Consider the following 27,486-nt stretch of genomic DNA (forward strand, 5'->3'; position numbering starts at 1 on the left):
CACTGACTAATACTATGTTTGCTCCAGCCTTTACCTAGCCAACCCATGCGAATAATTATTCCGTCTACAATAATGGATCGCAGTCACAACAGGTGTCCACACACACAGGTCTGTCTCAGGCAGCTGTGAATGGATGCGACACGTGGGTAAGCAGCGACACCATGTGGTAGTCAAATAAATAACTGTTGATGGACAAAGTTAACTTCCTCCAGGTGGTGAACTTTCATTAAACACTTTTCAGATTTCCATAATTGCAATTACTGGTTACCAAAATACAAACTCAGTGATGCAACAGCAACGACTGTGAAATAATTATACATTACTAATCCAGTAATCGCAAATTTCTTAGATTTGTCTATCAATACCAGCGATGAGAAAAGTAACAGATGTCATGTAACAACCCAGCGGCTTAAAACCTTCATGTAACACTCTTCGCACTGTTTTAGCAGCGATTTTGATGGAGATTTACTCCTCAAAGTGAGACTGAAGGTGTGTAAAAGCAACTAGGTTTAAAATACAACGTCAGTAGTTACATCAGAAGGTAATCGGTGTTGCCAGATCAATTGGGCTTCTTTTGAACTGGTTAGACCGGAGATAATAATAAGGAGATAAAATGGTCATTATCATCGTTGATTGACATTGCAATACATTTCTATCACATAATTTTGGCAGTTAAAATTTGGGATGGGTTTTGTTGGAGTGGGCGGGTTTTATTGAGCCTTTGGGCTAGAAATTGTCCACCCAATCTGGCAACACTGAAGGTAATGCAGCACACCCACCTTACCTGAGCGTCCGTTGCTTGAGGCCCGCTCGGTTTTAGCTCCTAGGTTTCATGCTACTTCTCACCAATGTTGTCATGCCAAGTGCTTAAAATAAAAGTGGCGAGCGTGATTTATTTATTTTTGCTATAAACTGCGTGAAAGTCTTTATTTTTACGCTAATTAACATATTCATGACGCCATCGCGTTTTCTGCCTACTTGGTCCATTGCCGCGTTCAAGATACCTCGGATTTGTGATATTCCCCACCTCAAACCAGGAAGTAATCTCTGGATTTCGTAATAATATGATGTATTTTGTAAGTTTAAAATATTGCTGGTAATGATCTTTTAAAATAGTAAAAGTATTTATTAACATTAAAAGCGCAGTTCCAGAAATAATTTCCGGGTTGAGGTGGGAAATATCCGAAATCCGAGGACTCTAGAACGCTGCACAGCGTCGGCTTTTTACGTGTTTTTTGGCCTGGTGTTTTTTGCTCACATACTTTGTTGTAATGCAGCCTGATCCTAATCAACATGTTATCGTTTACATATTTTCTGTTTCTGTTGTTAGACAACGGAGCGAGTATAAAATCTGAACGCGAATTATTAAAACTACGTGCACTACAATCTACAGAAAGAAGCTGAGGTTTGTACAAAAAGTCGCTAGGAATGTCGCTTTTTTGTCTCTGAAATTTGTTCTAAATCTAAAGTTGTTTTTATTCTGCTTTTGTGGCTAATTGGTTACTTTAGGATCGTTGCGCCGCCACCAAAACACCAGAGGGCGCACCACAGGCGCTGCTCTCTAAGCAACACCACCACTGAGGCTGAAGAAGACTTTATAGGAAGCGACGAGGAAGGGTGTCTGAAATAAACAATACAATAAAACATTACACATAATGATAATAATGCAACGTTAACTAGGGGATTTCATATATTTAAGTACCTTCCGTCATTTCATCGAGAGAAGAGGACATGGCGTTTGTCACGGCAAACTGGAACCCTCTAGGAGAGGCGTTTTACAGGTAAATAACGTCTTCAGCAATTGTGTTTACGAAATGTGCAGAATGTAAATTTATGACAACATCAACCTACAAAAAAACACGTGCTCACTTTGTGAAACTGATAAAACTGTTGGCCGGAACATGGTCTATATGAATCTGTTTGAGTCATGTGACGGCTGTCATGCGTTTCAGGAGAGCAGCATGACTGCATATGTGTTTCCTTGTGGACATTTACCATGATGACATTTTAACTGGTGTCTTTAAGTTAAACGAGGAAACCTCAATTTTTGCAGTTAGTTTCTGAGTGTATTTCTGAAAGGTTACACTTGTTTTCCTCAGTTTGTTTTATATCAAGTTATAGTGATACTGTATGAACGTGGGTAATGAGACGTTGCCATGTTTTTATTTGTGCTAACTATGACCCTAATGCATATACCCAGTGGTGGACAGTAACGAAGTAAATTTGCCTGAGTACTGTACTTAAGTACACTTTTTGAGTATCTGTACTTTACTTGAGTATTATTTTTTCTGAGTACTTGTACTTTAACTTTACTACATTTGAAAGTCAAATATCATACTTTTTACTCCACTACATTTATAAAAAGGTCCAAAAGTAGAAAATGGTTTCTATGCAGCGGGGTTTCCTGTGTGCGCAATTTATCTGGCTTGCGATCTGCCAGGACCTTTTACTGTTGCCAAGTATTTCAGTTTTTCTAAGCTCGCGGTTTTCCGGCAAGCTTTGAATGGCCATTTGGCAGATTTTTTTAACGCAAATCTGGCAACTCTGGGATCTTCCCCGCTAAACTAATGTAAACGTAGGCGCTGCTACATCGTTGATAGCGCTCTGAAAAGGCAAATAGAACATTAAAAGATGAAAAAGGCAGATGTTAAAGTGTGGTGTAATCATCTGTGGGTTACGATCAGTGAAAGATCGTTGAAACATTGTCATGAAAATGATCGGCATAACGGCTAAACGGTAAATAAACGTCACACACACCTTGAGCTACGCGTGCGTGTTAACTTCTGATCTGCTGCTGTATCATTTAAAGCGATTTGGAAAATGAATGATGTTTTTACTGAAGTAACTATAGTTGAAGTATTCCTGTTGATATAAAAACTATAGAACCCTGCCCAAAATACAACATAAAATGTAATGGATTTAATGGTTATAATGGGAGTTGTACTATGGATACTTGTTGTCTACTTGTATGTGATGGATTCTATTGGTGGGATGGTAAATCCCATTGGAATAAAACCCAAAACACGCTACAAACAGGAATTTAATTTAAAAATCTCATTCTAATTCAAAAATTCATTGTTTTTTTCAGCATGGATGGTATTTGCAGTAAAACCACAGTATCCACAAATTTACCATTTTCTCTATATAGGAACCATACTCCAATTAATAATCTTCAGTAAAACCACAGCAACTAAACATACCATAGTTTCATTATACTAGCTATAGTTTATGTTTGTAGTTAAATTATGGTGATACAAATGGTAATAAATCCAACAAACACATGGCTTCTACACTTTACTATTTACAAGAACCTTACTACTTACTGGTAAATAGCTGCTAAAACTGGTAAAGGGAATATACAAAATAAAAGAACACTGCTCATAAATACATATAGGCCTAGGGGGCTAATGAGGATAATTAGGCTAACTGATCATACGGGATTATATCTAAACTAAACATACATGTGCTAAACATATAAAGCTCTTAAAGGAGTTGCTCACTGCAAAATTTGCCCCCATTGACTTCATTCAAATTTTGAAGTGAACTACTCCTTTAATACAACTGATACTGTGAGCTACTCTGTGTATTCAGTAGGTTGCTTCAGAGGCATAAGGTAATCGACAATAAAACAATGCAAAACTGACATAAAGGAAATGTACTTTTAATACTTGAGTACTTTTAAAAGCACGTACTTCTGTACTTTTACTTAAGTAAGAATCTGTCTTTACAACTTTTACTTGTAGTGGAGTAATATTTGACCAGTAGTATCTGTACTTTCACTCAAGTAAGGAAGTTGTGTACTTCGTCCACCTCTGCATATACCACAAGAAAACTATGTGATAAAAAATGATAAATTATCAGGGTTGTCGCAGATGAAATCATTAACTGTGCTTATCTATAAAGATATTTTACAATTATATATGATTTTGTGCAGTAGTCAATAGCAGATGGTACTGTGTTTCAACAGCTTCCTCTTTGTTCTCTTATCTGAAACAGAAAGGTCGAGTTGTTTGACATGAGCTGGACATTAAAGGAGGGTTTGAGAGAATGTCTGATCGCAGCTGCTCCGTATGGGGGTCCCATCGGTGAGTTTGGGGTAGATCAGACCAGCGGAATGTTGTAGAGGTTTTCTTTGTAGTGTTTAAATCAAATGACAGCTATCTTTCTCTCTCAGCTCTCTTAAAGGGGTTCCAACGGCGCTCACCCAGTACCAGGCCACAGTTAGAGATCTACTCGTCCTCCGGAGTACCCATGGCCAGTTTTCCAGTAAGAGCACACATTGAAGAACGAAGAATGCCGATGCTATCACGGAGCATTTATGCTGTATCTCTCTGTTGCTTTTAGTGGAAGAGTGGATTGGTGAAGCAGTTAGGATGGACGGTGTCTGATGATCTTCTGTGCGTTCAGGAGGATGGCACTGTTCTTGTCTATGATCTGTTGGGAGGCTTTAAGAGACACTTCAGCATGGGCAATGTGAGAACACTGCTTTAAAAGAATACATCCATGCTAAAATACTTTACGAGTGTGTTGCATTACCTTGACAACTTTGGCTTTGAGTTTGGGGTGGGATTTTTGTTTGCCTGACCAATGGCAGATTTGGCTTTTTGGTTTGATGATGCTAGTTGTTCAGAAATGACATACTGTATTTGTGTTTAAACACTGACCTAAAGCACTGATCCTCTCATGCTCTCAAAGGAAGTTTCTCAGAGTCAGGTGATGGAGACCAAGATTTTCCATTCGCCATATGGGACTGGAGTCGCTATATTAACCGGTGCTTTGCGGTTCACTCTGGCCACAAACATCGATGACATAAAACTGAGGAGGTTACCTGAAGTACCCGGTAAACTATCCATGCTTTGTGCTTTCATGTCAACCCACATGGGTCAGGTCTGAAAGATTTCACTGTAAGTTATAGTTTCTCCAGTTCTCCGAGCCTAAAGGTTTTTGTTGTTGTTGTGATTTTACTTCAGGTCTAGACGGGGCGCCCACATGCTGGGCGGTCCTGAGTCAGGACAGGCAAAGTAAAGTGCTGGTTGCTAATGGATCTCATCTCTTCATCCTTGATAATACATCCTGCACGCCTGTGGTACTGACCATTCGTACACACAACAACATAAATAGACTTTAGACTTATTAAACAAGCGAATGTATTATGTTTTGTGTGTGTGTCAGACTCCTCCAGGTCTTTCTCCACAAGCATCCAGCGTACTGCACATGTGTGTTTCATTCAGTTATAAATATCTGGCTCTCCTCACAGACTCGGGTCATGTGTGGATGGGCACGTCGAACCTAAAGGTGAGAGAAACCTGCTATAACAGTACCATTAAACATCATTGTGTTACCAGGAAGAGTTGGATTGACAGGGAATGCATGAATCGGTGAATTCTGCAGTTGTAATAATATCGAACTTCTAGACCAGGCTCTTTTCTTAAATGTATTGATTAACTGTTACTTTAACACTGTTGTAGCATCAGGTCTTTCATGTATTTTGCAGGAGAAAGTCAGCGAGGTGGACACCAGCATCAGAACTCCCCCAAAGCAGATGGCCTGGCATGAAGCCGTTTTACGTTTTTTACGTTTATTATTCTACACAATATGTTTGAATTGGTTATCAAGGAATATTTTTCCTGCAGGTGCCGTCGACCCAAGAGTCAGCAGTCGTCGGTAGTGATCATGTGGGACAGGCTCCTACTAGTGGTAGGCGAGTGTAAAGAGACGATTCAGTACCTCCTGGACAGCGACTCTGTTTTGGTGCCGGAGATGGACGGGGTCAGGATCATCAATGAAACACACCACGAGCTTCTGCAGGAGGTCCCGGGTTAGAAGAACGTTTGGAGAAATCAATACAGAATGGTAAACCATACTGGTCAGCCCATTAATTCTTTGTTCTTCCCATAATCCTCTGCAGTTGCCTGTGAGGAGATCTTTAAGATAGCTTCAATGGCTCCTGGAGCATTACTCCTGGAGGCGCATAAGGAATATGAGGTAAGACACACACGATACGCCAGACCCCTCGCCATGGCAAGCGTTATATAGCAAAGGAAAAGTTTCTTTGTTTTTGTTTGGTTTGTGCAGAAAGAGAGTCAGAAGGCAGATGAGTATCTGAGAGAGATTAAAGAGCAGAATCTGTTGGCCGAGGCGGTGAAGCAGTGCGTGGAGGCAGCCGGTCACGAGTACGAACCTGAGACACAGAAAACTCTCCTGAGGGTAAGACACACGTTTCACCACGCTTACTGAAGAGCTGGCAGCAAACACAGCTTCATGTCTTCATTCTCTCTCTCCAGGCCGCTTCGTTCGGAAAGTGTTTCCTGAGCAATTTTCCTCCTGAGCTTTTCGTCAGCATGTGTCGGGACCTGCGGGTGTTGAACGCGGTGCGAGATTACACCGTCGGCATGCCGCTCACTCACACTCAGTTCAAACAGATGACCATACAGGTGCTGATTGACAGGTAAGAAGGGCTCTTTTCTGCAGTGAGGTGTTGTGTTTTGTGACATTTAACCAAAGCAGATTTGTTTTCTTTCACTCAGACTGGTGCATCGTAAGCTGTATCCCTTAGCCATTGAGGTTTGCCGCTATTTAAAGACTCCAGAATATCAAGGAGTGAGTCGGGTACTCAAACACTGGGCCTGCTACAAGGTGTGTTTGTGTGTTTTACTGTACTGCAATAGTTTTGCATTTGCATGAAAAGTTTACTTTCATTAGCATGTTACGTCACAAACCGTTATGTCAGCAGAAAATAAACGTGTGTAAATAAGAGAGAATTATTATTGGCATAAGCATCATCTTGTTAACTAGGGATGTAACCATTCACTCACGATGCAATGCACGATTCACGATTTATTTTCGCAAAATGAGTTGAGACAAATTCGAAATGAACAACTGCCCTTATTATTTCTCAAATGCTGCACGTTTCTTTGTAAAACAATATATTTTATATCAAATACTGCCATTTTAAAACAATTTCCAAATCAAATAAAAAATGAATAATACAAAATTCTCTTTAAAATAAACAAGAAAAAATTTTCAGCGTATTCCAAGTTTGCAGTAACCACAGCGGCCCCTGTTGTTCAAAACATGTATTGCGATTCAAATGACAATCGGCTCATGGTGAGTCGATACATCCCTAATGTTCACATATAATCTACGTGTTTGTGTAGGTCCAGCAGAGGGAGGAGTCAGATGAGGTCATAGCGAGAACTGTGAACATGAGGCTTGCTGACGCTTCTGGAATCTCCTACTCCGAAATCGCCACTAAAGCATACGAGAGCGGACGCACTGAGCTGGCCATTAAGGTGCACGAGACCACATGATGATTCTAACACTGAATTATCAACTCTCGTACCATTATCAGTCTCTCTCTCTGTCATTCTAGTTGTTGGAGTATGAGCCACGCTCTGGTGAGCAGGTCCCACTGTTGTTAAAAATGAAGAAGAGTCCTCTGGCTTTGAGCAAAGCCATTGAAAGTGGAGACACAGATCTCGGTACACACAAACATACTATATGTTCTGAAACCTAGTAATGTGCCCACCTAGTCGACATGTAGACGGCCCCCAACATGAAAGGGGTGCCACGCCAAATTATGTAATATTACTTCTTGGTCAAGGTTGCATATCATGATCCACATCAATTATAAAAACACAAATAATGCAATCCCAGAATGCATTGCAACAAAATCTAGTGTCACTTGATATTTTTTGGGGTATATTGTTTTTTGTCTAAACTGATCCAACATCTAACCTAAGCATACATTCAACACACATCCTAAATTCCCTCATCTACTCATAGCCATAGGCATTAAAAACACACACTATAATCCTGTGATTGGAACTGTTGTTCCTGTATGCTAGTGTACACAGTGGTCATGTATCTGAAGAACGAACTGAACAGAGGAGACTTCTTCATGATGTTGAGGAACCAGCCTGTGGCTCTGAGCCTCTACAGACAGGTACACACGCTCTGACGTCAAGTAAGGTAATAAACCAGCAGAGGATCAATCCAATCTCTCTTTTTGGTGTTTGTTTCAGTTCTGTAAACATCAGGAGCTGGACACACTGAAGGATCTCTTCAATCAAGATGATGATCACCAAGAACTCGGCAACTACTATGTAAAGGCCAGCTATAAAGAGCCGGTTAGCAGCTGCTTTTGAATCTTCGTCCTTTTTGGTCTCACGTTGACACCGTTCCCATCATTGAGCGTGTCATCCACATCTGGTTTCATTGAGATTTCAAGCAAGGGTCTTGGCAGTAGGATCTCAGCGTCCCACCTTTATGTGTGTTTACAGAGACTGGAGGCCAGGGTTTCTCTCCTGCAAAGTGCCGTGGACGAGTTCTACAAAGCCAAGAATGAATTCGCTGCTAAGGCCACTGAGGAAGAAATGCGTCTCCTGAGGTTCCAAAGGAAGCTGGAGGAAGAGAAGAGCGAGCCGCTGGTGGGATTTTCTCTTCACGACACCATCACGGCGCTGCTGTCCGTGGGGCTACACAAACATGCCGAGCAGCTCTACAAGGACTTCAGGGTTTCTGATAAAAGGTTAACAGCTCTGCCTGTGTGATTCTTTTTATCTCAATTGTTCGTTCCACACCTTTCTTTCTTAAATTAAAGGGAACAATTGACACTTCTTTCAAACCGGACTTAATTCTATGTAAATAAGATGGTTGAAGATCTTTGCTCGAAGCCAAAGGTTATATGTTTAGATATGATCATCTAGTAGTGAATGTTGTGAGAGATGTGGTTGACCGGACTGAGTTAGGAAGAATGTTCCACCAGGAAGGAGTTTTGAAGGACAATGAGCGGGAAATTGATTTACTGCCCTTATGAGAAGGCAATACAAGACGCCGCTGGTTTGCTGAACGCAGGGATCTTGATGGGTGTGTGAAAGTATGCGTGGGGTGTGCCAGAAACACGAGTAGTTCTGTCTTGGCAGGGTTCAGCTGGAGGTGATGCTCTTTCATCCAAGCTGAGATGTCTTCTAGGCATGCGAGCTGCTACAGTCGTATCGTCTTTTGTTTTTTGCCGTCAGGTTCTGGTGGCTGAAGCTCAAGGCTCTGGCTGAGAAGGGGGACTGGGAGGAGCTGGAGAAATTTGCCAAAAGCAAGAAGTCTCCTATTGGATATCTGGTAACTGATGCCCTGTGTGTCTGTCGTAGAATTGTTCTCTTGTTGTTTATCACGAAATAAAACGCATTCTTCTGTTGTTGTGATTACAGCCATTTGTGGAGGTGTGCATTAAACACCATAACAAACATGAAGCCAGTAAATATGTTTCTAGAGTCACACCAGAGCAGAAGGTCAAAGCTCACCTCGCCGTGGGGTAAGAGTTTGGAGTATATTCCACAAATATAGTCACAAATCAATTAAAGTGGCATTTATTGTGAAGAAAGATAGGACACACAAAAATATGTAAATTCTTGTTCATGTTTTAAAAGATGAAAAATACATATACTCTTTACAATTAAAACAAACTGTATTTCAACACTTTCTTGATGTTAACCTAAATAGAAAATTGTTATTGTGTTGATGAATTTACGCATGGTTACTCTAGAACACCTGTCGGGAATCTGAGGGGAAATGACATTTCACACTTTTAAACCATCTGGTTAAGAAAAGTGACGTGAAAAAATTTTAGCATCATTTTTTGCACCTAGCATTGCTATCAGTGCGATGCAATTTGTGAATTTGTAGGTGTGAATATAGTTTGAAAGTCACTCTGCGTGTTATTCTCTCTCACCCAGTGATCTGCAGAGTGCCACGGAAGCTGCTATCGAGAGAAGGAACGAATCCGAGATCATTACCGTCCTGTCACGCTGTTCGGCCACAACTGATGTCATTTTGGTGGAACGTCTAAACCGGGCTAAAGCCACCGCTGCCAAAAAGTGAGCCCGTCCACTTCCACCCTGATCAACTGAACTGACCAACACTGAACCATGTGCACCCAAAGCATCCTGCGCGATCGCCTTCACGTGATTTTCTTTCAGACGTAATGGAACATTTGGATAGATAAGTCTGCAAAACAAAAGAGCTGACACAGAAGGATGGAGTTTGATAGAAAGGGTGTGTGCACAGAGAGAAAGTCTGCATGTCAGCGTTTGCCTTCAGTGAGAAGCACTTCCCATCATCCTCTGCACCGTAAACATTTAATACCTTTGCCTTTACCGTTTTGTAAAGATGTCCTGCAGTTGTGAATATAAACATGTAGAATAAATCTGATAGGTCTGGTCCTTGATTTTGATTGGTTGAGCTGTGTTTGAAGCTTTTGTTATTAACCTGTCATATCACACCAGTATTACTGCAACTTGAATAATGTTTTTATCAGCATTATTACATGTTCATTGCAGTGTTTTTATTTTATGAGACATTTCTAGGTATATGGAATGTCATTAATCATTCATTTAAAATAAAAGCAGCAAGTTTATAGTTTATTTCTGTGTTGTGCTTACTCTTTAGATCTTTTATATTATTTACTTTAAACCACAGCTTCTTGGGACTTACTGCTTTATTAAATCCCTGTTATTTTAATTAAATTGTGGTTGCATACTGAACCATGTTGTCTCTATGGTTGGTTTCTTGTATTAAGTCGAGGTTACAGAAGAATGTATGTTACACTGAGTGAAACTGGGTTCAAACTCCTCATATGTGATGAACTAATGCTAATTTGGCTGCGTGTGCGCGCGCATGTATGTACAGAAGACGTCACGTGGTAGCTCAGAGGGCGAAAAGTTTGCAAAGTTGGAGACAGTTTGTAAGGACTGCGATCACACAGAGAAAGTGCAAAGGTATGATAAAGCAAAGGTCTTCGTTTGTATTCGATCATTGTTATGGTGATTTTACAGACATTTGTGCGGTCACATGATCTTGCAGCTCAACGCCTCCACATATCAGTAAACACGAAGTTTGATATACACAAAACATGTAGTTGTGTAATTGTTGAATTGTGATTCGTCGCGTTATTTATTTTAAACTTCAAACGGGGTGTGTGTCAATACAACGTTGTAAAATCGACATTTTAGAGTCGATTAATCTTAGTGATTGAAACCTGTTTCCCCTTTGAAATGCACGAATGACGCTTGTTGCGCGGCGTACATGACACAAAGTATCGCGAGAACTACTTAAAAGCACGACTTTCGAATCGTTCGCGCGATATTTTATGTTGTAGGCCGATCGGTTTGCGCAGTCCCCCGTGATGTTGTGATTATGCTTTTTGTGTAATTTTTGCATTCTTTCGACGTTAATGGTCGAGACCGGTTGGTTGAGATTATAATGAATACATACAGATGTTTATTCGTCACACTTAAGGACTTCAAACATTATACACTTTTTGACCAGATGGTGATAGTTGTGTGTCAATTAAATCATGGACGAACACGCCCTGCTAATAAAAAATAGAAACCCAAAACACACTACAAAAAGGAATATCATAATGGTTTCAAGATATTTCATAATGATATTTGTAATAAAGACCATTTGATTTTTTTTCAGCAGGGCTGAAGACCTGAAGGTGATCTACTTTCGTTTTATTTCATGTATTTTTCATTACAAAATATATGCACCGTCACACATTTTCAGTGTTTTTTCAGACCCCTGCTGAAACACCTTTGGACTGTCCTTAAACTTGAACTTTGTACGCAAGCACCGGTTTTTCAGGGCCCAGTAATCACATGAAATTAAACTCTATTCCTCAGGTCATGTCGTCCATAAAAGTGGCGTGTGTGATCAAAGAGAAGAATGAAATTGGCGAGAGTCCCATCTGGGAGGAAAAGGACTCGTCTTTGGTTTACGTTGACATTACGGGTCAGAGGGTCAGCCGGTGGAGCTCTCTCACAGGTCACATAGAGAGTATCACTACAGGTGAGACATCAGAGAGTTTGTCTGTGTTTTAGGAGATAAAAGCTCCTGTGAAAATGGCATTGTGTGTTTTTATTTTCACAGAGAAACCTGTAGGATCTGTGGTTCTGCGGAAGGCAGGCGGTTACGTCATTGCGGAGGGAACACGCTTTGCGTTTGTTGACTGGGTCAAGCGCTCCATAACAACAGCCGTTCAGCTGGACAAGGAAAAGCCCAACACTCGCTTCAATGATGGAAAAGTCGATCCAGCTGGAAGGTTCTTTGCGGGTATATAAAAAACGGAATAATTTACTGTCATAATTTACTTTCTCTAGGTTTAGCTTACAAGAAATACGAAAGGTTTCTGTATAGAACTACATAAAATACAATATTATATCAATGTTTGGGTCACTATACAATAAAAAATGCTTATGTATTGCTGTTTAGTGTACACAGTATTGATGTATTGCAGTCTTTTATTAAAACCACGTTTACCCCGTCGTGTCCAGGTACCATGGGAATAGAACTGCGGCCGGCCGTGGTGGAGAGGAAACAGGGCTCTCTGTACACGCTTCATCCTGACCGCTCTGTCGTTCATCATTTCGACCAGGTGGACATCTCCAACGGTTTGGACTGGTCACTGGATCACCGCATCTTTTACTACATCGACAGCCTGGCGTACATGGTGGAGGCCTTTGACTACGACATCCAGACTGGAGGCCTGTGTGAGTCTGTTTTTGCATCGAACTGATTCTGTGTGGTAAAATCTGTGTATTTATAGTATGTGTGTGTGTATTTAAGCTAACCGCAGAGCGGTTTACAAGGTAGAGCCGGATGAAGGAATACCAGACGGGATGTGCATAGACACAGAGGGCAAACTGTGGGTCGCCTGCTACAATGGAGGAAGAGTTCTGCGCATTGACCCACAAACAGGTGTGTGAGCTTGTCAAAGCCTTTGCCATGTGTACATGTGTTGCTGGAGGAAAATAAACCATGCTAAAATTACATGTTGAGACCTTTTATTGGAATTAAGGCTTTAAAACTGCAGTCTTTATCTGAATGACTTTTGGCCAACACTTCTAGTTAATGGACTTCTTTCAGGCACCCGACTGCAGACAGTGAACCTGCCAGTTGGGAAAACCACCTCGTGTTGTTTCGGTGGGAAGGATTACACTGATCTGTACGTCACCACAGCGTATAAAGGCATGGATGAAGATTCACTGGCCAAACAGCCTGAGGCTGGCTGCGTGTTTAAGGTAGCATCATATTTAAGGTGACGGAACACATAAGGTGACATCATCCCTGACACATAATATCCTTTATTCTCACCACAGGTTTCTGGTTTAGGAGTGAAGGGCATTCCATCATTCTCATTTACTGGATGAAAATCAAGAAGACCATGATGTTTAATAAACCATCACAATGTTTTGCCATAAAAACATTGATTCTTTTCTCACTGTTCTAACTGTGCAATCATTTCTATAATTCACACTTAAGATAGAAGAAAATCATCATTTCACGGTTTTAGACATTGGAAGATATTTGCCTACAACTGATTTAAAAGATGTGATGTATACATGTGAATCAGTTGTACACATTTCTAATCCTGTTTACATGAACCACACTCTGTGAACTAAAGTATTAAGAAATGATTGCCAGGGATGAATTTGATAGAGATCAGAATTCCACACATGGAATGTTTATTAATGATCTCAACGTGTTGCTGCTAATCAGAGATATTGAAGTGAGCTGATCAGACACTGTTATAATGCCAGGTTTATTCATGATGGTGCTAGAAAATGATAATGATGCTTACTGTAATTACTGCTTTTTATTTTTAATGTCCTGTTAAAATCAACACGTAACATATTTCTAAGTTAAACAGGATATTCTGTGGAAAATGTAGGCTGAGACAATCCATCAGGTATTTGGGTTATAAAAAGTGTGCGTTACATCCCAGGATTGAGGCGGACAGGGTTAAAAGATGATAGATGGCTTTCTGAAATCTAAAAAGAAGGAAATCATATTTTAAACAAATATTATTTGGAAGTAACATATATATATATATATTTATATATATATATATATATATAGTGCACAATAAGACCAGGAATGTGCATTAAGTAAACGGGGTCCCATGTTGACTGAACATAATCTATGACTTTAATGATGCTCTGTGAAACCAGGTTGGGGGAAAGGGTGGAATTTATTTTTGTGTGAAATGTGAATCTTCAATATAACCTAAGAAAAAACTGAATGAACCTTTTATAAAATGTGTAGTTTTAATCATATAGATGTTTTCACAGATGGTAGCACTTTCGTAATAAAAGCATACACCTCCAAATAAAGATATTTCGATTTATAAGGATGTTTCGGTATTCATCTCAGCACTTAACCAATGCAATAAACAGCACTTGATGTACACGTTTGAAAAAACAAAACTCTTGGATCAAGCTAAATGTAATATTTTTACTGCATCAGAACATGGTGATTTATATTTGTGACCTATTTCCAAGTGGAAAATTAATCTTTCTAAAATATCAATAAACTATGATTTAGCATGCCCTCCTCTGAGGTTTATTTAGCATAATCTGTCACGTAACTCCCTTGAACCAGAGATACTTTTATTATAAATATGGGATGGTCTGTAATACTTCAAATTGGAGAACCCGTAACGGCTAACAAAACCCATTGACATCCATTCAAATAACTAGCATCCGGTCTCCTTTCCTGCGTTCCGCTGAAGCCAGGTAGCCGTTACGCTTTTTTTGCCTTTAATGGTTGCAAGGCTTTCCTTTTAATAGGGCTTTGCTTGAACTATTATTTTCGACTCGGAACACTTCCGGTGGGTTGGCTTCACTCCCTGCCGTTGGTTCAGCGTTGTGTGCGACCCAGTCATCTGTATACATTTTTACAAAAGTACAGGTTTCGTGTTCATTAATTAATTTCTTTCTTTTTACACTAACAAAATACCTAGAGGCCTGGCGTTACGTTCAGCCTATCAGAGTTAATAGCAATGGAAACTGATCCAGATGGGCGAATTGAGACCGCAGCGGCCCAGCCGATTTACACTGCGTCGACGAGTTCTATTTATACTACTATAAAACAACAGTACTTCGGAAGACGGTGAGCCTAACTTACAAATTCTCGTGAACGTTTAACGTTGAGAATTGTGAGTCAAAATTGTTTATTATATACATTATATTGCTAAAAACCGAACTCGAAACACAATTATATTTATAAATGGCTAATATAAACGCATCAAACGTTGCCGAAATCTAGCTCATTAATTATTCATAGCAACAGCCAATGGCAAGTCTCCAAGGGAAGACCAAACAATATTTTAACATTAACATATTGTTTGTAGTGTTTACATCATTTTGTTCGTTCAATTATCAGTTTACATTGTTGGAAGCACTCGCTGATACATAGTGTATAAAGAAATTTATCAAATGTAGATGTGTGAGCTCCAACAAACATTTAACGTTACTTGGCTGTACGTGGTTCCTTCAGGTATGGCCGTGTCCCGTTTTACAAAGCTTCACAGAGCAGAGATTGAACTAATTTCCGATTTTTCACAAACATGAATTAACAGTATTGGATTGTTTTAACACCAACCCTGATTTTACTGTATGTTGTCATCGCTTCAAGAGTGCAGATGTGATCGAGCCACAGCACGTGAAACGGTATGTGAATGCGCTAGCATTAGCTAATGCTAAAGATTACACGTGCACAGTGGAAACAATCGTTTGGTTTTATTTGTACAGACTGTAGCGTCAAATGTTAATAAAATAACGTGTAATAACTGTACATATTTCTGCGATGTACATATTGGATTCTCTACGTAATATGCTTTTACATGTGCACTCTCCCATATCTGTATGTTATTAATTTGCGTTATTTATTTCGTTGTACAGCTGTAAAATGACAATAAAAATATCTTGTGTATAAAAATGTGACTGTGCATAACAGTTTTCTTCACAAATACCATTATTAAACATCAGCTGTTTCAACCATTAAAATTCGTTTATGTAGTGTATTTGGATTAAATGGTGTTCTTTTAATTACCATTCACCAGGTTCTTGGCAGGTATGTATAAAACAGAGTTTATATTGTATGGCCCTACTTTCACTGTCATCATTTACTTTCTCTAAGTTATGAGAAATAAGAACGGGTTCTGTATAGAACTACATAAAATACAATAAGTATGTAAATATGTATTACTGTTTAGTGTATACAGTATTGATGTATTGCAGTCTTTTATTAAAACCACGTTTACCCCGTCGTGTCCAAGTACCATGGGAATAGAACTGCGGCCGGCCGTGGTGGAGAGGAAACAGGGCTCTCTGTACACGCTTCATCCTGACCGCTCTTCTGGAGGTGATGCTCTTTCATCCAAGCTGAGATGTCTTCTAGGCATGCGAGCTGCTACAGTCGTATCGTCTTTTGTTTTTTGCCGTCAGGTTCTGGTGGCTGAAGCTCAAGGCTCTGGCTGAGAAGGGGGACTGGGAGGAGCTGGAGAAATTTGCCAAAAGCAAGAAGTCTCCTATTGGATATCTGGTAACTGATGCCCTGTGTGTCTGTCGTAGAATTGTTCTCTTGTTGTTTATCACGAAATAAAACGCATTCTTCTGTTGTTGTGATTACAGCCATTTGTGGAGGTGTGCATTAAACACCATAACAAACATGAAGCCAGTAAATATGTTTCTAGAGTCACACCAGAGCAGAAGGTCAAAGCTCACCTCGCCGTGGGGTAAGAGTTTGGAGTATATTCCACAAATATAGTCACAAATCAATTAAAGTGGCATTTATTGTGAAGAAAGATAGGACACACAAAAATATGTAAATTCTTGTTCATGTTTTAAAAGATGAAAAATACATATACTCTTTACAATTAAAACAAACTGTATTTCAACACTTTCTTGATGTTAACCTAAATAGAAAATTGTTATTGTGTTGATGAATTTACGCATGGTTACTCTAGAACACCTGTCGGGAATCTGAGGGGAAATGACATTTCACACTTTTAAACCATCTGGTTAAGAAAAGTGACGTGAAAAAATTTTAGCATCATTTTTTGCACCTAGCATTGCTATCAGTGCGATGCAATTTGTGAATTTGTAGGTGTGAATATAGTTTGAATGTCACTCTGCGTGTTATTCTCTCTCACCCAGTGATCTGCAGAGTGCCACGGAAGCTGCTATCGAGAGAAGGAACGAATCCGAGATCATTACCGTCCTGTCACGCTGTTCGGCTACAACTGATGTCATTTTGGTGGAACGTCTAAACCGGGCTAAAGCCACCGCTGCCAAAAAGTGAGCCCGTCCACTTCCACCCTGATCAACTGAACTGACCAACACTGAACCATGTGCACCCAAAGCATCCTGCGCGATCGCCTTCACGTGATTTTCTTTCAGACGTAATGGAACATTTGGATAGATAAGTCTGCAAAACAAAAGAGCTGACACAGAAGGATGGAGTTTGATAGAAAGGGTGTGTGCACAGAGAGAAAGTCTGCATGTCAGCGTTTGCCTTCAGTGAGAAGCACTTCCCATCATCCTCTGCACCGTAAACATTTAATACCTTTGCCTTTACCGTTTTGTAAAGATGTCCTGCAGTTGTGAATATAAACATGTAGAATAAATCTGATAGGTCTGGTCCTTGATTTTGATTGGTTGAGCTGTGTTTGAAGCTTTTGTTATTAACCTGTCATATCACACCAGTATTACTGCAACTTGAATAATGTTTTTATCAGCATTATTACATGTTCATTGCAGTGTTTTTATTTTATGAGACATTTCTAGGTATATGGAATGTCATTAATCATTCATTTAAAATAAAAGCAGCAAGTTTATAGTTTATTTCTGTGTTGTGCTTACTCTTTAGATCTTTTATATTATTTACTTTAAACCACAGCTTCTTGGGACTTACTGCTTTATTAAATCCCTGTTATTTTAATTAAATTGTGGTTGCATACTGAACCATGTTGTCTCTATGGTTGGTTTCTTGTATTAAGTCGAGGTTACAGAAGAATGTATGTTACACTGAGTGAAACTGGGTTCAAACTCCTCATATGTGATGAACTAATGCTAATTTGGCTGCGTGTGCGCGCGCATGTATGTACAGAAGACGTCACGTGGTAGCTCAGAGGGCGAAAAGTTTGCAAAGTTGGAGACAGTTTGTAAGGACTGCGATCACACAGAGAATGTGCAAAGGTATGATAAAGCAAAGGTCTTCGTTTGTATTCGATCTTTGTTATGGTGATTTTACAGACATTTGTGCGGTCACATGATCTTGCAGCTCAACGCCTCCACATATCAGTAAACACGAAGTTTGATATACACAAAACATGTAGTTGTGTAATTGTTGAATTGTGATTCGTCGCGTTATTTATTTTAAACTTCAAACGGGGTGTGTGTCAATACAACGTTGTAAAATCGACATTTTAGAGTCGATTAATCTTAGTGATTGAAACCTGTTTCCCCTTTGAAATGCACGAATGACGCTTGTTGCGCGGCGTACATGACACAAAGTATCGCGAGAACTACTTAAAAGCACGACTTTCGAATCGTTCGCGCGATATTTTATGTTGTAGGCCGATCGGTTTGCGCATTCCCCCGTGATGTTGTGATTATGCTTTTTGTGCAATTTTTGCATTCTTTCGACGTTAATGGTCGAGACCGGTTGGTTGAGATTATAATGAATACATACAGATGTTTATTCGTCACACTTAAGGACTTCAAACATTATACACTTTTTGACCAGATGGTGATAGTTGTGTGTCAATTAAATCATTGACGAACACGCCCTGCTAATAAAAAATAGAAACCCAAAACACACTACAAAAAGGAATATCATAATGGTTTCAAGATATTTCATAATGATATTTGTAATAAAGACCATTTGATTTTTTTTCAGCAGGGCTGAAGACCTGAAGGTGATCTACTTTCGTTTTATTTCATGTATTTTTCATTACAAAATATATGCACCGTCACACATTTTCAGTGTTTTTTCAGACCCCTGCTGAAACACCTTTGGACTGTCCTTAAACTTGAACTTTGTACGCAAGCACCGGTTTTTCAGGGCCCAGTAATCACATGAAATTAAACTCTATTCCTCAGGTCATGTCGTCCATAAAAGTGGCGTGTGTGATCAAAGAGAAGAATGAAATTGGCGAGAGTCCCATCTGGGAGGAAAAGGACTCGTCTTTGGTTTACGTTGACATTACGGGTCAGAGGGTCAGCCGGTGGAGCTCTCTCACAGGTCACATAGAGAGTATCACTACAGGTGAGACATCAGAGAGTTTGTCTGTGTTTTAGGAGATAAAAGCTCCTGTGAAAATGGCATTGTGTGTTTTTATTTTCACAGAGAAACCTGTAGGATCTGTGGTTCTGCGGAAGGCAGGCGGTTACGTCATTGCGGAGGGAACACGCTTTGCGTTTGTTGACTGGGTCAAGCGCTCCATAACAACAGCCGTTCAGCTGGACAAGGAAAAGCCCAACACTCGCTTCAATGATGGAAAAGTCGATCCAGCTGGAAGGTTCTTTGCGGGTATATAAAAAACGGAATAATTTACTGTCATAATTTACTTTCTCTAGGTTTAGCTTACAAGAAATACGAAAGGTTTCTGTATAGAACTACATAAAATACAATATTATATCAATGTTTGGGTCACTATACAATAAAAAATGCTTATGTATTGCTGTTTAGTGTACACAGTATTGATGTATTGCAGTCTTTTATTAAAACCACGTTTACCCCGTCGTGTCCAGGTACCATGGGAATAGAACTGCGGCCGGCCGTGGTGGAGAGGAAACAGGGCTCTCTGTACACGCTTCATCCTGACCGCTCTGTCGTTCATCATTTCCTTTGCTCGAAGCCAAAGGTTATATGTTTAGATATGATCATCTAGTAGTGAATGTTGTGAGAGATGTGGTTGACCGGACTGAGTTAGGAAGAATGTTCCACCAGGAAGGAGTTTTGAAGGACAATGAGCGGGAAATTGATTTACTGCCCTTATGAGAAGGCAATACAAGACGCCGCTGGTTTGCTGAACGCAGGGATCTTGATGGGTGTGTGAAAGTATGCGTGGGGTGTGCCAGAAACACGAGTAGTTCTGTCTTGGCAGGGTTCAGCTGGAGGTGATGCTCTTTCATCCAAGCTGAGATGTCTTCTAGGCATGCGAGCTGCTACAGTCGTATCGTCTTTTGTTTTTTGCCGTCAGGTTCTGGTGGCTGAAGCTCAAGGCTCTGGCTGAGAAGGGGGACTGGGAGGAGCTGGAGAAATTTGCCAAAAGCAAGAAGTCTCCTATTGGATATCTGGTAACTGATGCCCTGTGTGTCTGTCGTAGAATTGTTCTCTTGTTGTTTATCACGAAATAAAACGCATTCTTCTGTTGTTGTGATTACAGCCATTTGTGGAGGTGTGCATTAAACACCATAACAAACATGAAGCCAGTAAATATGTTTCTAGAGTCACACCAGAGCAGAAGGTCAAAGCTCACCTCGCCGTGGGGTAAGAGTTTGGAGTATATTCCACAAATATAGTCACAAATCAATTAAAGTGGCATTTATTGTGAAGAAAGATAGGACACACAAAAATATGTAAATTCTTGTTCATGTTTTAAAAGATGAAAAATACATATACTCTTTACAATTAAAACAAACTGTATTTCAACACTTTCTTGATGTTAACCTAAATAGAAAATTGTTATTGTGTTGATGAATTTACGCATGGTTACTCTAGAACACCTGTCGGGAATCTGAGGGGAAATGACATTTCACACTTTTAAACCATCTGGTTAAGAAAAGTGACGTGAAAAAATTTTAGCATCATTTTTTGCACCTAGCATTGCTATCAGTGCGATGCAATTTGTGAATTTGTAGGTGTGAATATAGTTTGAAAGTCACTCTGCGTGTTATTCTCTCTCACCCAGTGATCTGCAGAGTGCCACGGAAGCTGCTATCGAGAGAAGGAACGAATCCGAGATCATTACCGTCCTGTCACGCTGTTCGGCCACAACTGATGTCATTTTGGTGGAACGTCTAAACCGGGCTAAAGCCACCGCTGCCAAAAAGTGAGCCCGTCCACTTCCACCCTGATCAACTGAACTGACCAACACTGAACCATGTGCACCCAAAGCATCCTGCGCGATCGCCTTCACGTGATTTTCTTTCAGACGTAATGGAACATTTGGATAGATAAGTCTGCAAAACAAAAGAGCTGACACAGAAGGATGGAGTTTGATAGAAAGGGTGTGTGCACAGAGAGAAAGTCTGCATGTCAGCGTTTGCCTTCAGTGAGAAGCACTTCCCATCATCCTCTGCACCGTAAACATTTAATACCTTTGCCTTTACCGTTTTGTAAAGATGTCCTGCAGTTGTGAATATAAACATGTAGAATAAATCTGATAGGTCTGGTCCTTGATTTTGATTGGTTGAGCTGTGTTTGAAGCTTTTGTTATTAACCTGTCATATCACACCAGTATTACTGCAACTTGAATAATGTTTTTATCAGCATTATTACATGTTCATTGCAGTGTTTTTATTTTATGAGACATTTCTAGGTATATGGAATGTCATTAATCATTCATTTAAAATAAAAGCAGCAAGTTTATAGTTTATTTCTGTGTTGTGCTTACTCTTTAGATCTTTTATATTATTTACTTTAAACCACAGCTTCTTGGGACTTACTGCTTTATTAAATCCCTGTTATTTTAATTAAATTGTGGTTGCATACTGAACCATGTTGTCTCTATGGTTGGTTTCTTGTATTAAGTCGAGGTTACAGAAGAATGTATGTTACACTGAGTGAAACTGGGTTCAAACTCCTCATATGTGATGAACTAATGCTAATTTGGCTGCGTGTGCGCGCGCATGTATGTACAGAAGACGTCACGTGGTAGCTCAGAGGGCGAAAAGTTTGCAAAGTTGGAGACAGTTTGTAAGGACTGCGATCACACAGAGAAAGTGCAAAGGTATGATAAAGCAAAGGTCTTCGTTTGTATTCGATCATTGTTATGGTGATTTTACAGACATTTGTGCGGTCACATGATCTTGCAGCTCAACGCCTCCACATATCAGTAAACACGAAGTTTGATATACACAAAACATGTAGTTGTGTAATTGTTGAATTGTGATTCGTCGCGTTATTTATTTTAAACTTCAAACGGGGTGTGTGTCAATACAACGTTGTAAAATCGACATTTTAGAGTCGATTAATCTTAGTGATTGAAACCTGTTTCCCCTTTGAAATGCACGAATGACGCTTGTTGCGCGGCGTACATGACACAAAGTATCGCGAGAACTACTTAAAAGCACGACTTTCGAATCGTTCGCGCGATATTTTATGTTGTAGGCCGATCGGTTTGCGCAGTCCCCCGTGATGTTGTGATTATGCTTTTTGTGTAATTTTTGCATTCTTTCGACGTTAATGGTCGAGACCGGTTGGTTGAGATTATAATGAATACATACAGATGTTTATTCGTCACACTTAAGGACTTCAAACATTATACACTTTTTGACCAGATGGTGATAGTTGTGTGTCAATTAAATCATGGACGAACACGCCCTGCTAATAAAAAATAGAAACCCAAAACACACTACAAAAAGGAATATCATAATGGTTTCAAGATATTTCATAATGATATTTGTAATAAAGACCATTTGATTTTTTTTCAGCAGGGCTGAAGACCTGAAGGTGATCTACTTTCGTTTTATTTCATGTATTTTTCATTACAAAATATATGCACCGTCACACATTTTCAGTGTTTTTTCAGACCCCTGCTGAAACACCTTTGGACTGTCCTTAAACTTGAACTTTGTACGCAAGCACCGGTTTTTCAGGGCCCAGTAATCACATGAAATTAAACTCTATTCCTCAGGTCATGTCGTCCATAAAAGTGGCGTGTGTGATCAAAGAGAAGAATGAAATTGGCGAGAGTCCCATCTGGGAGGAAAAGGACTCGTCTTTGGTTTACGTTGACATTACGGGTCAGAGGGTCAGCCGGTGGAGCTCTCTCACAGGTCACATAGAGAGTATCACTACAGGTGAGACATCAGAGAGTTTGTCTGTGTTTTAGGAGATAAAAGCTCCTGTGAAAATGGCATTGTGTGTTTTTATTTTCACAGAGAAACCTGTAGGATCTGTGGTTCTGCGGAAGGCAGGCGGTTACGTCATTGCGGAGGGAACACGCTTTGCGTTTGTTGACTGGGTCAAGCGCTCCATAACAACAGCCGTTCAGCTGGACAAGGAAAAGCCCAACACTCGCTTCAATGATGGAAAAGTCGATCCAGCTGGAAGGTTCTTTGCGGGTATATAAAAAACGGAATAATTTACTGTCATAATTTACTTTCTCTAGGTTTAGCTTACAAGAAATACGAAAGGTTTCTGTATAGAACTACATAAAATACAATATTATATCAATGTTTGGGTCACTATACAATAAAAAATGCTTATGTATTGCTGTTTAGTGTACACAGTATTGATGTATTGCAGTCTTTTATTAAAACCACGTTTACCCCGTCGTGTCCAGGTACCATGGGAATAGAACTGCGGCCGGCCGTGGTGGAGAGGAAACAGGGCTCTCTGTACACGCTTCATCCTGACCGCTCTGTCGTTCATCATTTCGACCAGGTGGACATCTCCAACGGTTTGGACTGGTCACTGGATCACCGCATCTTTTACTACATCGACAGCCTGGCGTACATGATGGAGGCCTTTGACTACGACATCCAGACTGGAGGCCTGTGTGAGTCTGTTTTTGCATTGAACTGATTCTGTGTGGTAAAATCTGTGTATTTATAGGTTGTGTGTGTATTTAAGCTAACCGCAGAGCGGTTTACAAGCAGGGTTTGAATTTAGCCGGGCCGATCAGAATTCCAAGAAGGAAATAATATTTGAAACAAATATTCATTTGAAATATATATACAGTATATATATATAGTGCACAAGAAGACCAGGAATGTGCAAAAGGTGAATGGGGTTGCATGTTGACTTTAAAACATACTGTAACTGTATCTATGACTTTAAAGATGCTTGCGGGGAAAAGGTGGAATTAATTTTTGGGTGAATCTTCAAAAAAACCTGAAAAAGTCAGAAAAACACTAAATGGACCTTTTTTTGTATAATTCGGCAATATTTTGTGAGGTTTAATCACATTGGTGTTTTCACAGGTGGTAGCACTTCAATAATCAAAACATACACCTCCTAATGAAGATATTTTGTATTATAATGTTTTCATTACACCTAACCAATGAAACAAACAGCACTCTTGGTTAAAGCTAAATGTAATATTTCTACTACAGCAGTACATACTAGTCATTTTGCTTTGGGACATATTTCCAAGTGGAAAAATTCTAAATCATAAGAGCTTTATTGCCAAGTGTTCTTGCACACACAAGGAATTTTCTTTGGTGTTGAAAGCTTCTTGTACAGACATTCAACACAATGACAATACAATATAATACGATTTACAGTCTAAAAGATTCTAAATAAACTATAATTGTGCATGCTCTGGGGGTTAAATAACATGTTCTTTGTCACTTAATTCTCAAGTAACTCTCTTGAACTAATATTTCAGCTGTTTTCAGCATTTTGCTGCAACACGCAAACTGTGCAAAATGGCAGCGTTTGCAAAATGCTTTAAAACAAATAGGAAGTAAATCAGCTGTGCTGGCAAGTACCACGACCTTAAATAAAGAAATAAATTCAGTTTGGACAGAAAGAAAACAAAGGATATTTTTGTGACATTAAGAAAACTGTAAAACCGTTGAAAAAGAAAAACTGATGTAATCTGTAAATCGCTTTGGATAAAAGCGTCCTGCTAAATTACTAAATGTAAATGTAAAAAAGTAGAATGTGTTTTTCTTGTCAGGCCAGCCAAGCTTGATATCACATACTGTCCGTCCAGTGTACTTTATTTTACTACTATTTTGTGTCCCATGTAGCCAGCGTTGAACATTTGTGTATGACTGAATATTTTCAGAAGGTTGAGGTGAAGGACCTCACGTTGTACTGAGATGTTTCTATTCACAAGCTTAAACAATCTTTGAGGAACTGAAAGAAATCTTAGGAGGGGCCCATTAAATTTAGCTAAGTGGTTTATGATGATCTATCCGAAGGGTGTCGCCTAAAACTGCATATAAAACCATAAACGGTTATTTTGGAGCATAAAGAGGACAAGACACAGATACTGTAAGTGATATGGACTGCCTTGACAAATTCACTGTTAATAGTTCATCGTAGTTTTTAATAGTAAACGCATGTTTATGTTTTTTATTATGTCAATGTATTGTTAAAAAACTAAGCAAGAACAGAATGACGGATGAAATGGCGATTTTTGCTGACTGGATGTCTAACCTGAATGAGAAATTCACCGAAATCCCTTTGAGCCAACTCGCTATTCCAGGTGAGTAATCTTTACTTTTTTAATCTGGTCTTTAATCTTAAAGAGCGATCAATCCAGTTCCATTGATCTTAAAACCATCACGTATCAAAACTCTTACCTTATTTTTGTACACGTTGTTTGTTTGTTTGTTTCAGGGAGTCATGATGCCATGGCATACAGCTTAGATGTGGATTCTTCAGTGTTGGAACCAAAAAAATTGAAGTCCTTGGACAAAATGTTTAGCTGTTGCTTAAGGCCTATTGTGAAAAAATGGGGCACTGCTCAGGTAAAGTACATGTTAAAGTACAGTTGTCTTAAAAGTCGGTTGCATGTAAGTCTGTGCTTATGTTTTAAAACGATTGTTTAGGACAAGACCGTCTCTGAGCAACTTGAGGCTGGTGTGCGATACTTTGATCTGAGGGTCGCTGGGAAGTCCGAATCCAGTGATTTATTCTTCTACCATGGACTATATACAATAATGACAGTCAAGGTTGATACAACACATATCTTTCCCATTTAATTAAATTAAACAGGATAAAGTATACTTGTACAAACTAATATGAGGCTCTATTTTGATTCAATGTAGGAGGGAATGACTGAATTGGCGACATGGTTAAGACAGCACACAAAGGAGGTGGTGATACTTGCTTTCTCACATTTTAAAGAAATGTCAGACAGTCAACACAGTGACCTGACCGGCTTTCTTAAAGAGCACTTTAAAACCAAACTCTGCCCCAAGACTCCAATGGTATGTGTCATCAGATCAGCCATTATACAAGCAACTTTACTACTAGTAACCTATAATATCTTTTGTGTTTTCTCTTTGTGAAGCCCTCGCTCAAGGCCTGCTGGGGAAATGGCTATCAGGTTGTCCTCTCTTATGACAAAAGTGGCGTCAATGATGATCCATTCCTGTGGCCTCGAATCGAGTACTGGTGGGCTGAAAACTCAGACCCCAAAGAAGTCATTTCATACCTCAATAACCAAAAACTACAGGGCAGACCAGGTGAGTTAAATTATAAAATAGTTTAAGATCTGTTATATTTTGAAAAAAAAAAAGGTTTTACACATAATGTCTGTGTTTGGCCTATAGAAGGATTTTTTGTCGCTGGTCTTAACCTGACTTTTGATGGGAATGACATGCTCCTGTACCTTATGAAGTCTTTGAAAGAGAAGACCATGTCTGCTTACCCTCTGTTGCTTGACTGGGTAAAGGAGCAACATCCGGGTTCTGATAGAGAAAACATCAACATTATTGCTGGAGATTTTGTTGGGGTGAACAGCTTCGTTCAGGATGTCATTCGGCTCAACAGTGCTGACAATAGTTCATGAAAATCCAACTGACTAACACTGTCCAAATAAAAAGAATTAAAATATAGCTATTTAGCACACGTTACTAGACTGCATTCATTGTTTGCATTATTAGATTTATTCTGGTTAGTTCAGTGTTTCTCAACCGGGAGGACATGATCCATTACAGCCTCAACAAACGTCCAAATAAAATGAAACACAACAAGCATTAAAGTGATAGTTCACCCAAAAATGAACATTCTTTCATCATTTACTCACCCTCTTGTCATTTCAAAACTTTATGACTTTCTATCTTTTGCAGAACACATAAGAAGATATTTTGAAGAAAGTTGGTAACCGAACAGCACTGGATCCCATTCACTTCTATTGTATGGACACAAAACCAATGGAAGTAAATGGGGTCCAGTTAACTTTTTTTTAAATATCTTCTTTTGTGTTCTGCGGAAGAAAGTAAGTCATACAGGTTTGAAATGACAAAAGGGGGAGTAAATGATTTTTGGGTGAACTATCCCTTTAAAACAATTTCGTAATGTCATTTTTATAGCAAATATACATCTTTTAACTTGCCAAGCTCTTAAATATTTTAATCAATGAGTTGTAGAGATCCACTGTTTTGGACAGCCCGAACAATTTATAATGGTTGTCACAAGGTTTTGTCAAAATGCTTAGTTTAAAAAGTTATTTAACTGTAAAAGTGTACAAGAAACCTTTAAAACTGTTTCAGACATTTTTTATTCCTTTATCATTTTAGTGGTAGCTGATACCAGTTAATTGAAGGCAGTTTAACTGTATTTTGAGGGACACATTGGTGGTTACTATGGTTAACTCTTGTGAACTGTTTTACTTACTTCTCAAATGGCAAACGTCTTGGAACTGAAATAAACTTTATTACAATTTTCCATAAATACAACTGTGTGGTTATTTTTTGCGTAAGATGCCTAATAAAATGCTAAATAAATGCCCTTTGT

At 39.4% G+C, this 27,486-nt stretch overlaps 5 protein-coding genes across 9 annotated transcripts; all 5 read left to right on the plus strand.

The window, feature by feature from the left end:
• Positions 1 to 1,150: 1,150 nt before the first annotated feature.
• On the plus strand, positions 1,151 to 10,418 carry vps16 (VPS16 core subunit of CORVET and HOPS complexes). The gene is made up of 22 exons (XM_057337619.1): positions 1,151 to 1,405; positions 1,510 to 1,781; positions 3,997 to 4,085; positions 4,175 to 4,266; positions 4,345 to 4,473; positions 4,696 to 4,840; positions 4,971 to 5,086; positions 5,173 to 5,295; positions 5,495 to 5,550; positions 5,634 to 5,818; positions 5,909 to 5,985; positions 6,076 to 6,207; positions 6,285 to 6,448; positions 6,528 to 6,636; positions 7,158 to 7,292; positions 7,373 to 7,481; positions 7,848 to 7,945; positions 8,025 to 8,129; positions 8,283 to 8,530; positions 9,021 to 9,117; positions 9,207 to 9,310; positions 9,732 to 10,418. The coding sequence occupies exons 2-22, from the start codon at positions 1,732 to 1,734 to the stop codon at positions 9,874 to 9,876; spliced, it is 2,508 nt and encodes an 835-aa protein (XP_057193602.1). The 5' UTR covers positions 1,151 to 1,405; positions 1,510 to 1,731; the 3' UTR covers positions 9,877 to 10,418.
• Positions 10,419 to 10,640: 222 nt separating this feature from the next.
• On the plus strand, positions 10,641 to 14,379 carry rgn (regucalcin). The gene is made up of 7 exons (XM_057337626.1): positions 10,641 to 10,772; positions 11,679 to 11,844; positions 11,926 to 12,108; positions 12,330 to 12,545; positions 12,622 to 12,753; positions 12,922 to 13,076; positions 13,155 to 14,379. Exons 2-7 carry the CDS (start codon positions 11,682 to 11,684, stop codon positions 13,203 to 13,205), a joined length of 900 nt encoding a protein of 299 aa, XP_057193609.1. The 5' UTR covers positions 10,641 to 10,772; positions 11,679 to 11,681; the 3' UTR covers positions 13,206 to 14,379.
• Positions 14,380 to 14,402: 23 nt separating this feature from the next.
• Positions 14,403 to 27,411, plus strand: LOC130556526 (PI-PLC X domain-containing protein 1-like). Of its 5 annotated transcripts, none has more exons than XM_057337624.1 (9): positions 14,403 to 14,946; positions 15,472 to 15,506; positions 23,455 to 23,569; positions 25,132 to 25,228; positions 25,363 to 25,493; positions 25,575 to 25,697; positions 25,794 to 25,955; positions 26,039 to 26,213; positions 26,301 to 27,411. In XM_057337624.1, exons 4-9 carry the CDS (start codon positions 25,138 to 25,140, stop codon positions 26,537 to 26,539), a joined length of 921 nt encoding a protein of 306 aa, XP_057193607.1. In that variant the 5' UTR covers positions 14,403 to 14,946; positions 15,472 to 15,506; positions 23,455 to 23,569; positions 25,132 to 25,137; the 3' UTR covers positions 26,540 to 27,411. The 5 variants fall into 5 exon arrangements, with proteins under 5 accessions (XP_057193607.1, XP_057193603.1, XP_057193606.1 ...); XM_057337620.1 differs by having other exon boundaries at positions 14,404 to 14,946; positions 25,128 to 25,228; XM_057337623.1 differs by lacking the exon at positions 15,472 to 15,506 and having other exon boundaries at positions 14,404 to 14,946; positions 25,128 to 25,228.
• On the plus strand, positions 17,904 to 20,900 carry LOC130557305 (regucalcin-like). The gene is made up of 7 exons (XM_057338966.1): positions 17,904 to 18,035; positions 18,942 to 19,107; positions 19,189 to 19,371; positions 19,593 to 19,705; positions 19,998 to 20,141; positions 20,231 to 20,334; positions 20,756 to 20,900. The coding sequence occupies exons 2-7, from the start codon at positions 18,945 to 18,947 to the stop codon at positions 20,898 to 20,900; spliced, it is 852 nt and encodes a 283-aa protein (XP_057194949.1). The 5' UTR covers positions 17,904 to 18,035; positions 18,942 to 18,944.
• LOC130556528 (regucalcin-like) lies at positions 21,664 to 23,609 on the plus strand. The gene is made up of 4 exons (XM_057337627.1): positions 21,664 to 21,796; positions 22,703 to 22,868; positions 22,950 to 23,132; positions 23,354 to 23,609. The coding sequence occupies exons 2-4, from the start codon at positions 22,706 to 22,708 to the stop codon at positions 23,593 to 23,595; spliced, it is 588 nt and encodes a 195-aa protein (XP_057193610.1). The 5' UTR covers positions 21,664 to 21,796; positions 22,703 to 22,705; the 3' UTR covers positions 23,596 to 23,609.
• Positions 27,412 to 27,486: the final 75 nt, after the last annotated feature.

The sequence above is a fragment of the Triplophysa rosa genome, linkage group LG7 (genome assembly GCF_024868665.1).
Source record: "Triplophysa rosa linkage group LG7, Trosa_1v2, whole genome shotgun sequence".
NCBI classification, from domain to species: domain Eukaryota; kingdom Metazoa; phylum Chordata; class Actinopteri; order Cypriniformes; family Nemacheilidae; genus Triplophysa; species Triplophysa rosa.

What these genes read in the sequence shown, in the direction of transcription:
- vps16 (XM_057337619.1), top strand. Translation starts at nt 1,732, where the DNA reads ATGGCGTTTGTCACGGCAAACTGGAACCCTCTAGGAGAGGCGTTTTAC. An exon ending in TTCAGGGTTTCTGATAAAAG is followed by an intron (nt 8,531 to 9,020) that starts GTTAACAGCTCT and finishes TTTTGCCGTCAG; the next exon opens with GTTCTGGTGGCTGAAGCTCA. An exon ending in AAAGCTCACCTCGCCGTGGG is followed by an intron (nt 9,311 to 9,731) that starts GTAAGAGTTTGG and finishes TCTCTCACCCAG; the next exon opens with TGATCTGCAGAGTGCCACGG.
- rgn (XM_057337626.1), top strand. Translation starts at nt 11,682, where the DNA reads ATGTCGTCCATAAAAGTGGCGTGTGTGATCAAAGAGAAGAATGAAATT. An exon ending in CATAGAGAGTATCACTACAG is followed by an intron (nt 11,845 to 11,925) that starts GTGAGACATCAG and finishes TTATTTTCACAG; the next exon opens with AGAAACCTGTAGGATCTGTG. An exon ending in AGGCTGGCTGCGTGTTTAAG is followed by an intron (nt 13,077 to 13,154) that starts GTAGCATCATAT and finishes TTCTCACCACAG; the next exon opens with GTTTCTGGTTTAGGAGTGAA.
- LOC130557305 (XM_057338966.1), top strand. Translation starts at nt 18,945, where the DNA reads ATGTCGTCCATAAAAGTGGCGTGTGTGATCAAAGAGAAGAATGAAATT. An exon ending in CATAGAGAGTATCACTACAG is followed by an intron (nt 19,108 to 19,188) that starts GTGAGACATCAG and finishes TTATTTTCACAG; the next exon opens with AGAAACCTGTAGGATCTGTG. An exon ending in TCCTTTGCTCGAAGCCAAAG is followed by an intron (nt 19,706 to 19,997) that starts GTTATATGTTTA and finishes GATGTCTTCTAG; the next exon opens with GCATGCGAGCTGCTACAGTC.
- LOC130556528 (XM_057337627.1), top strand. Translation starts at nt 22,706, where the DNA reads ATGTCGTCCATAAAAGTGGCGTGTGTGATCAAAGAGAAGAATGAAATT. An exon ending in CATAGAGAGTATCACTACAG is followed by an intron (nt 22,869 to 22,949) that starts GTGAGACATCAG and finishes TTATTTTCACAG; the next exon opens with AGAAACCTGTAGGATCTGTG. An exon ending in AGCTGGAAGGTTCTTTGCGG is followed by an intron (nt 23,133 to 23,353) that starts GTATATAAAAAA and finishes CGTCGTGTCCAG; the next exon opens with GTACCATGGGAATAGAACTG.
- LOC130556526 (XM_057337624.1), top strand. Translation starts at nt 25,138, where the DNA reads ATGACGGATGAAATGGCGATTTTTGCTGACTGGATGTCTAACCTGAAT. An exon ending in AAAAATGGGGCACTGCTCAG is followed by an intron (nt 25,494 to 25,574) that starts GTAAAGTACATG and finishes ACGATTGTTTAG; the next exon opens with GACAAGACCGTCTCTGAGCA. An exon ending in ATACAATAATGACAGTCAAG is followed by an intron (nt 25,698 to 25,793) that starts GTTGATACAACA and finishes GATTCAATGTAG; the next exon opens with GAGGGAATGACTGAATTGGC.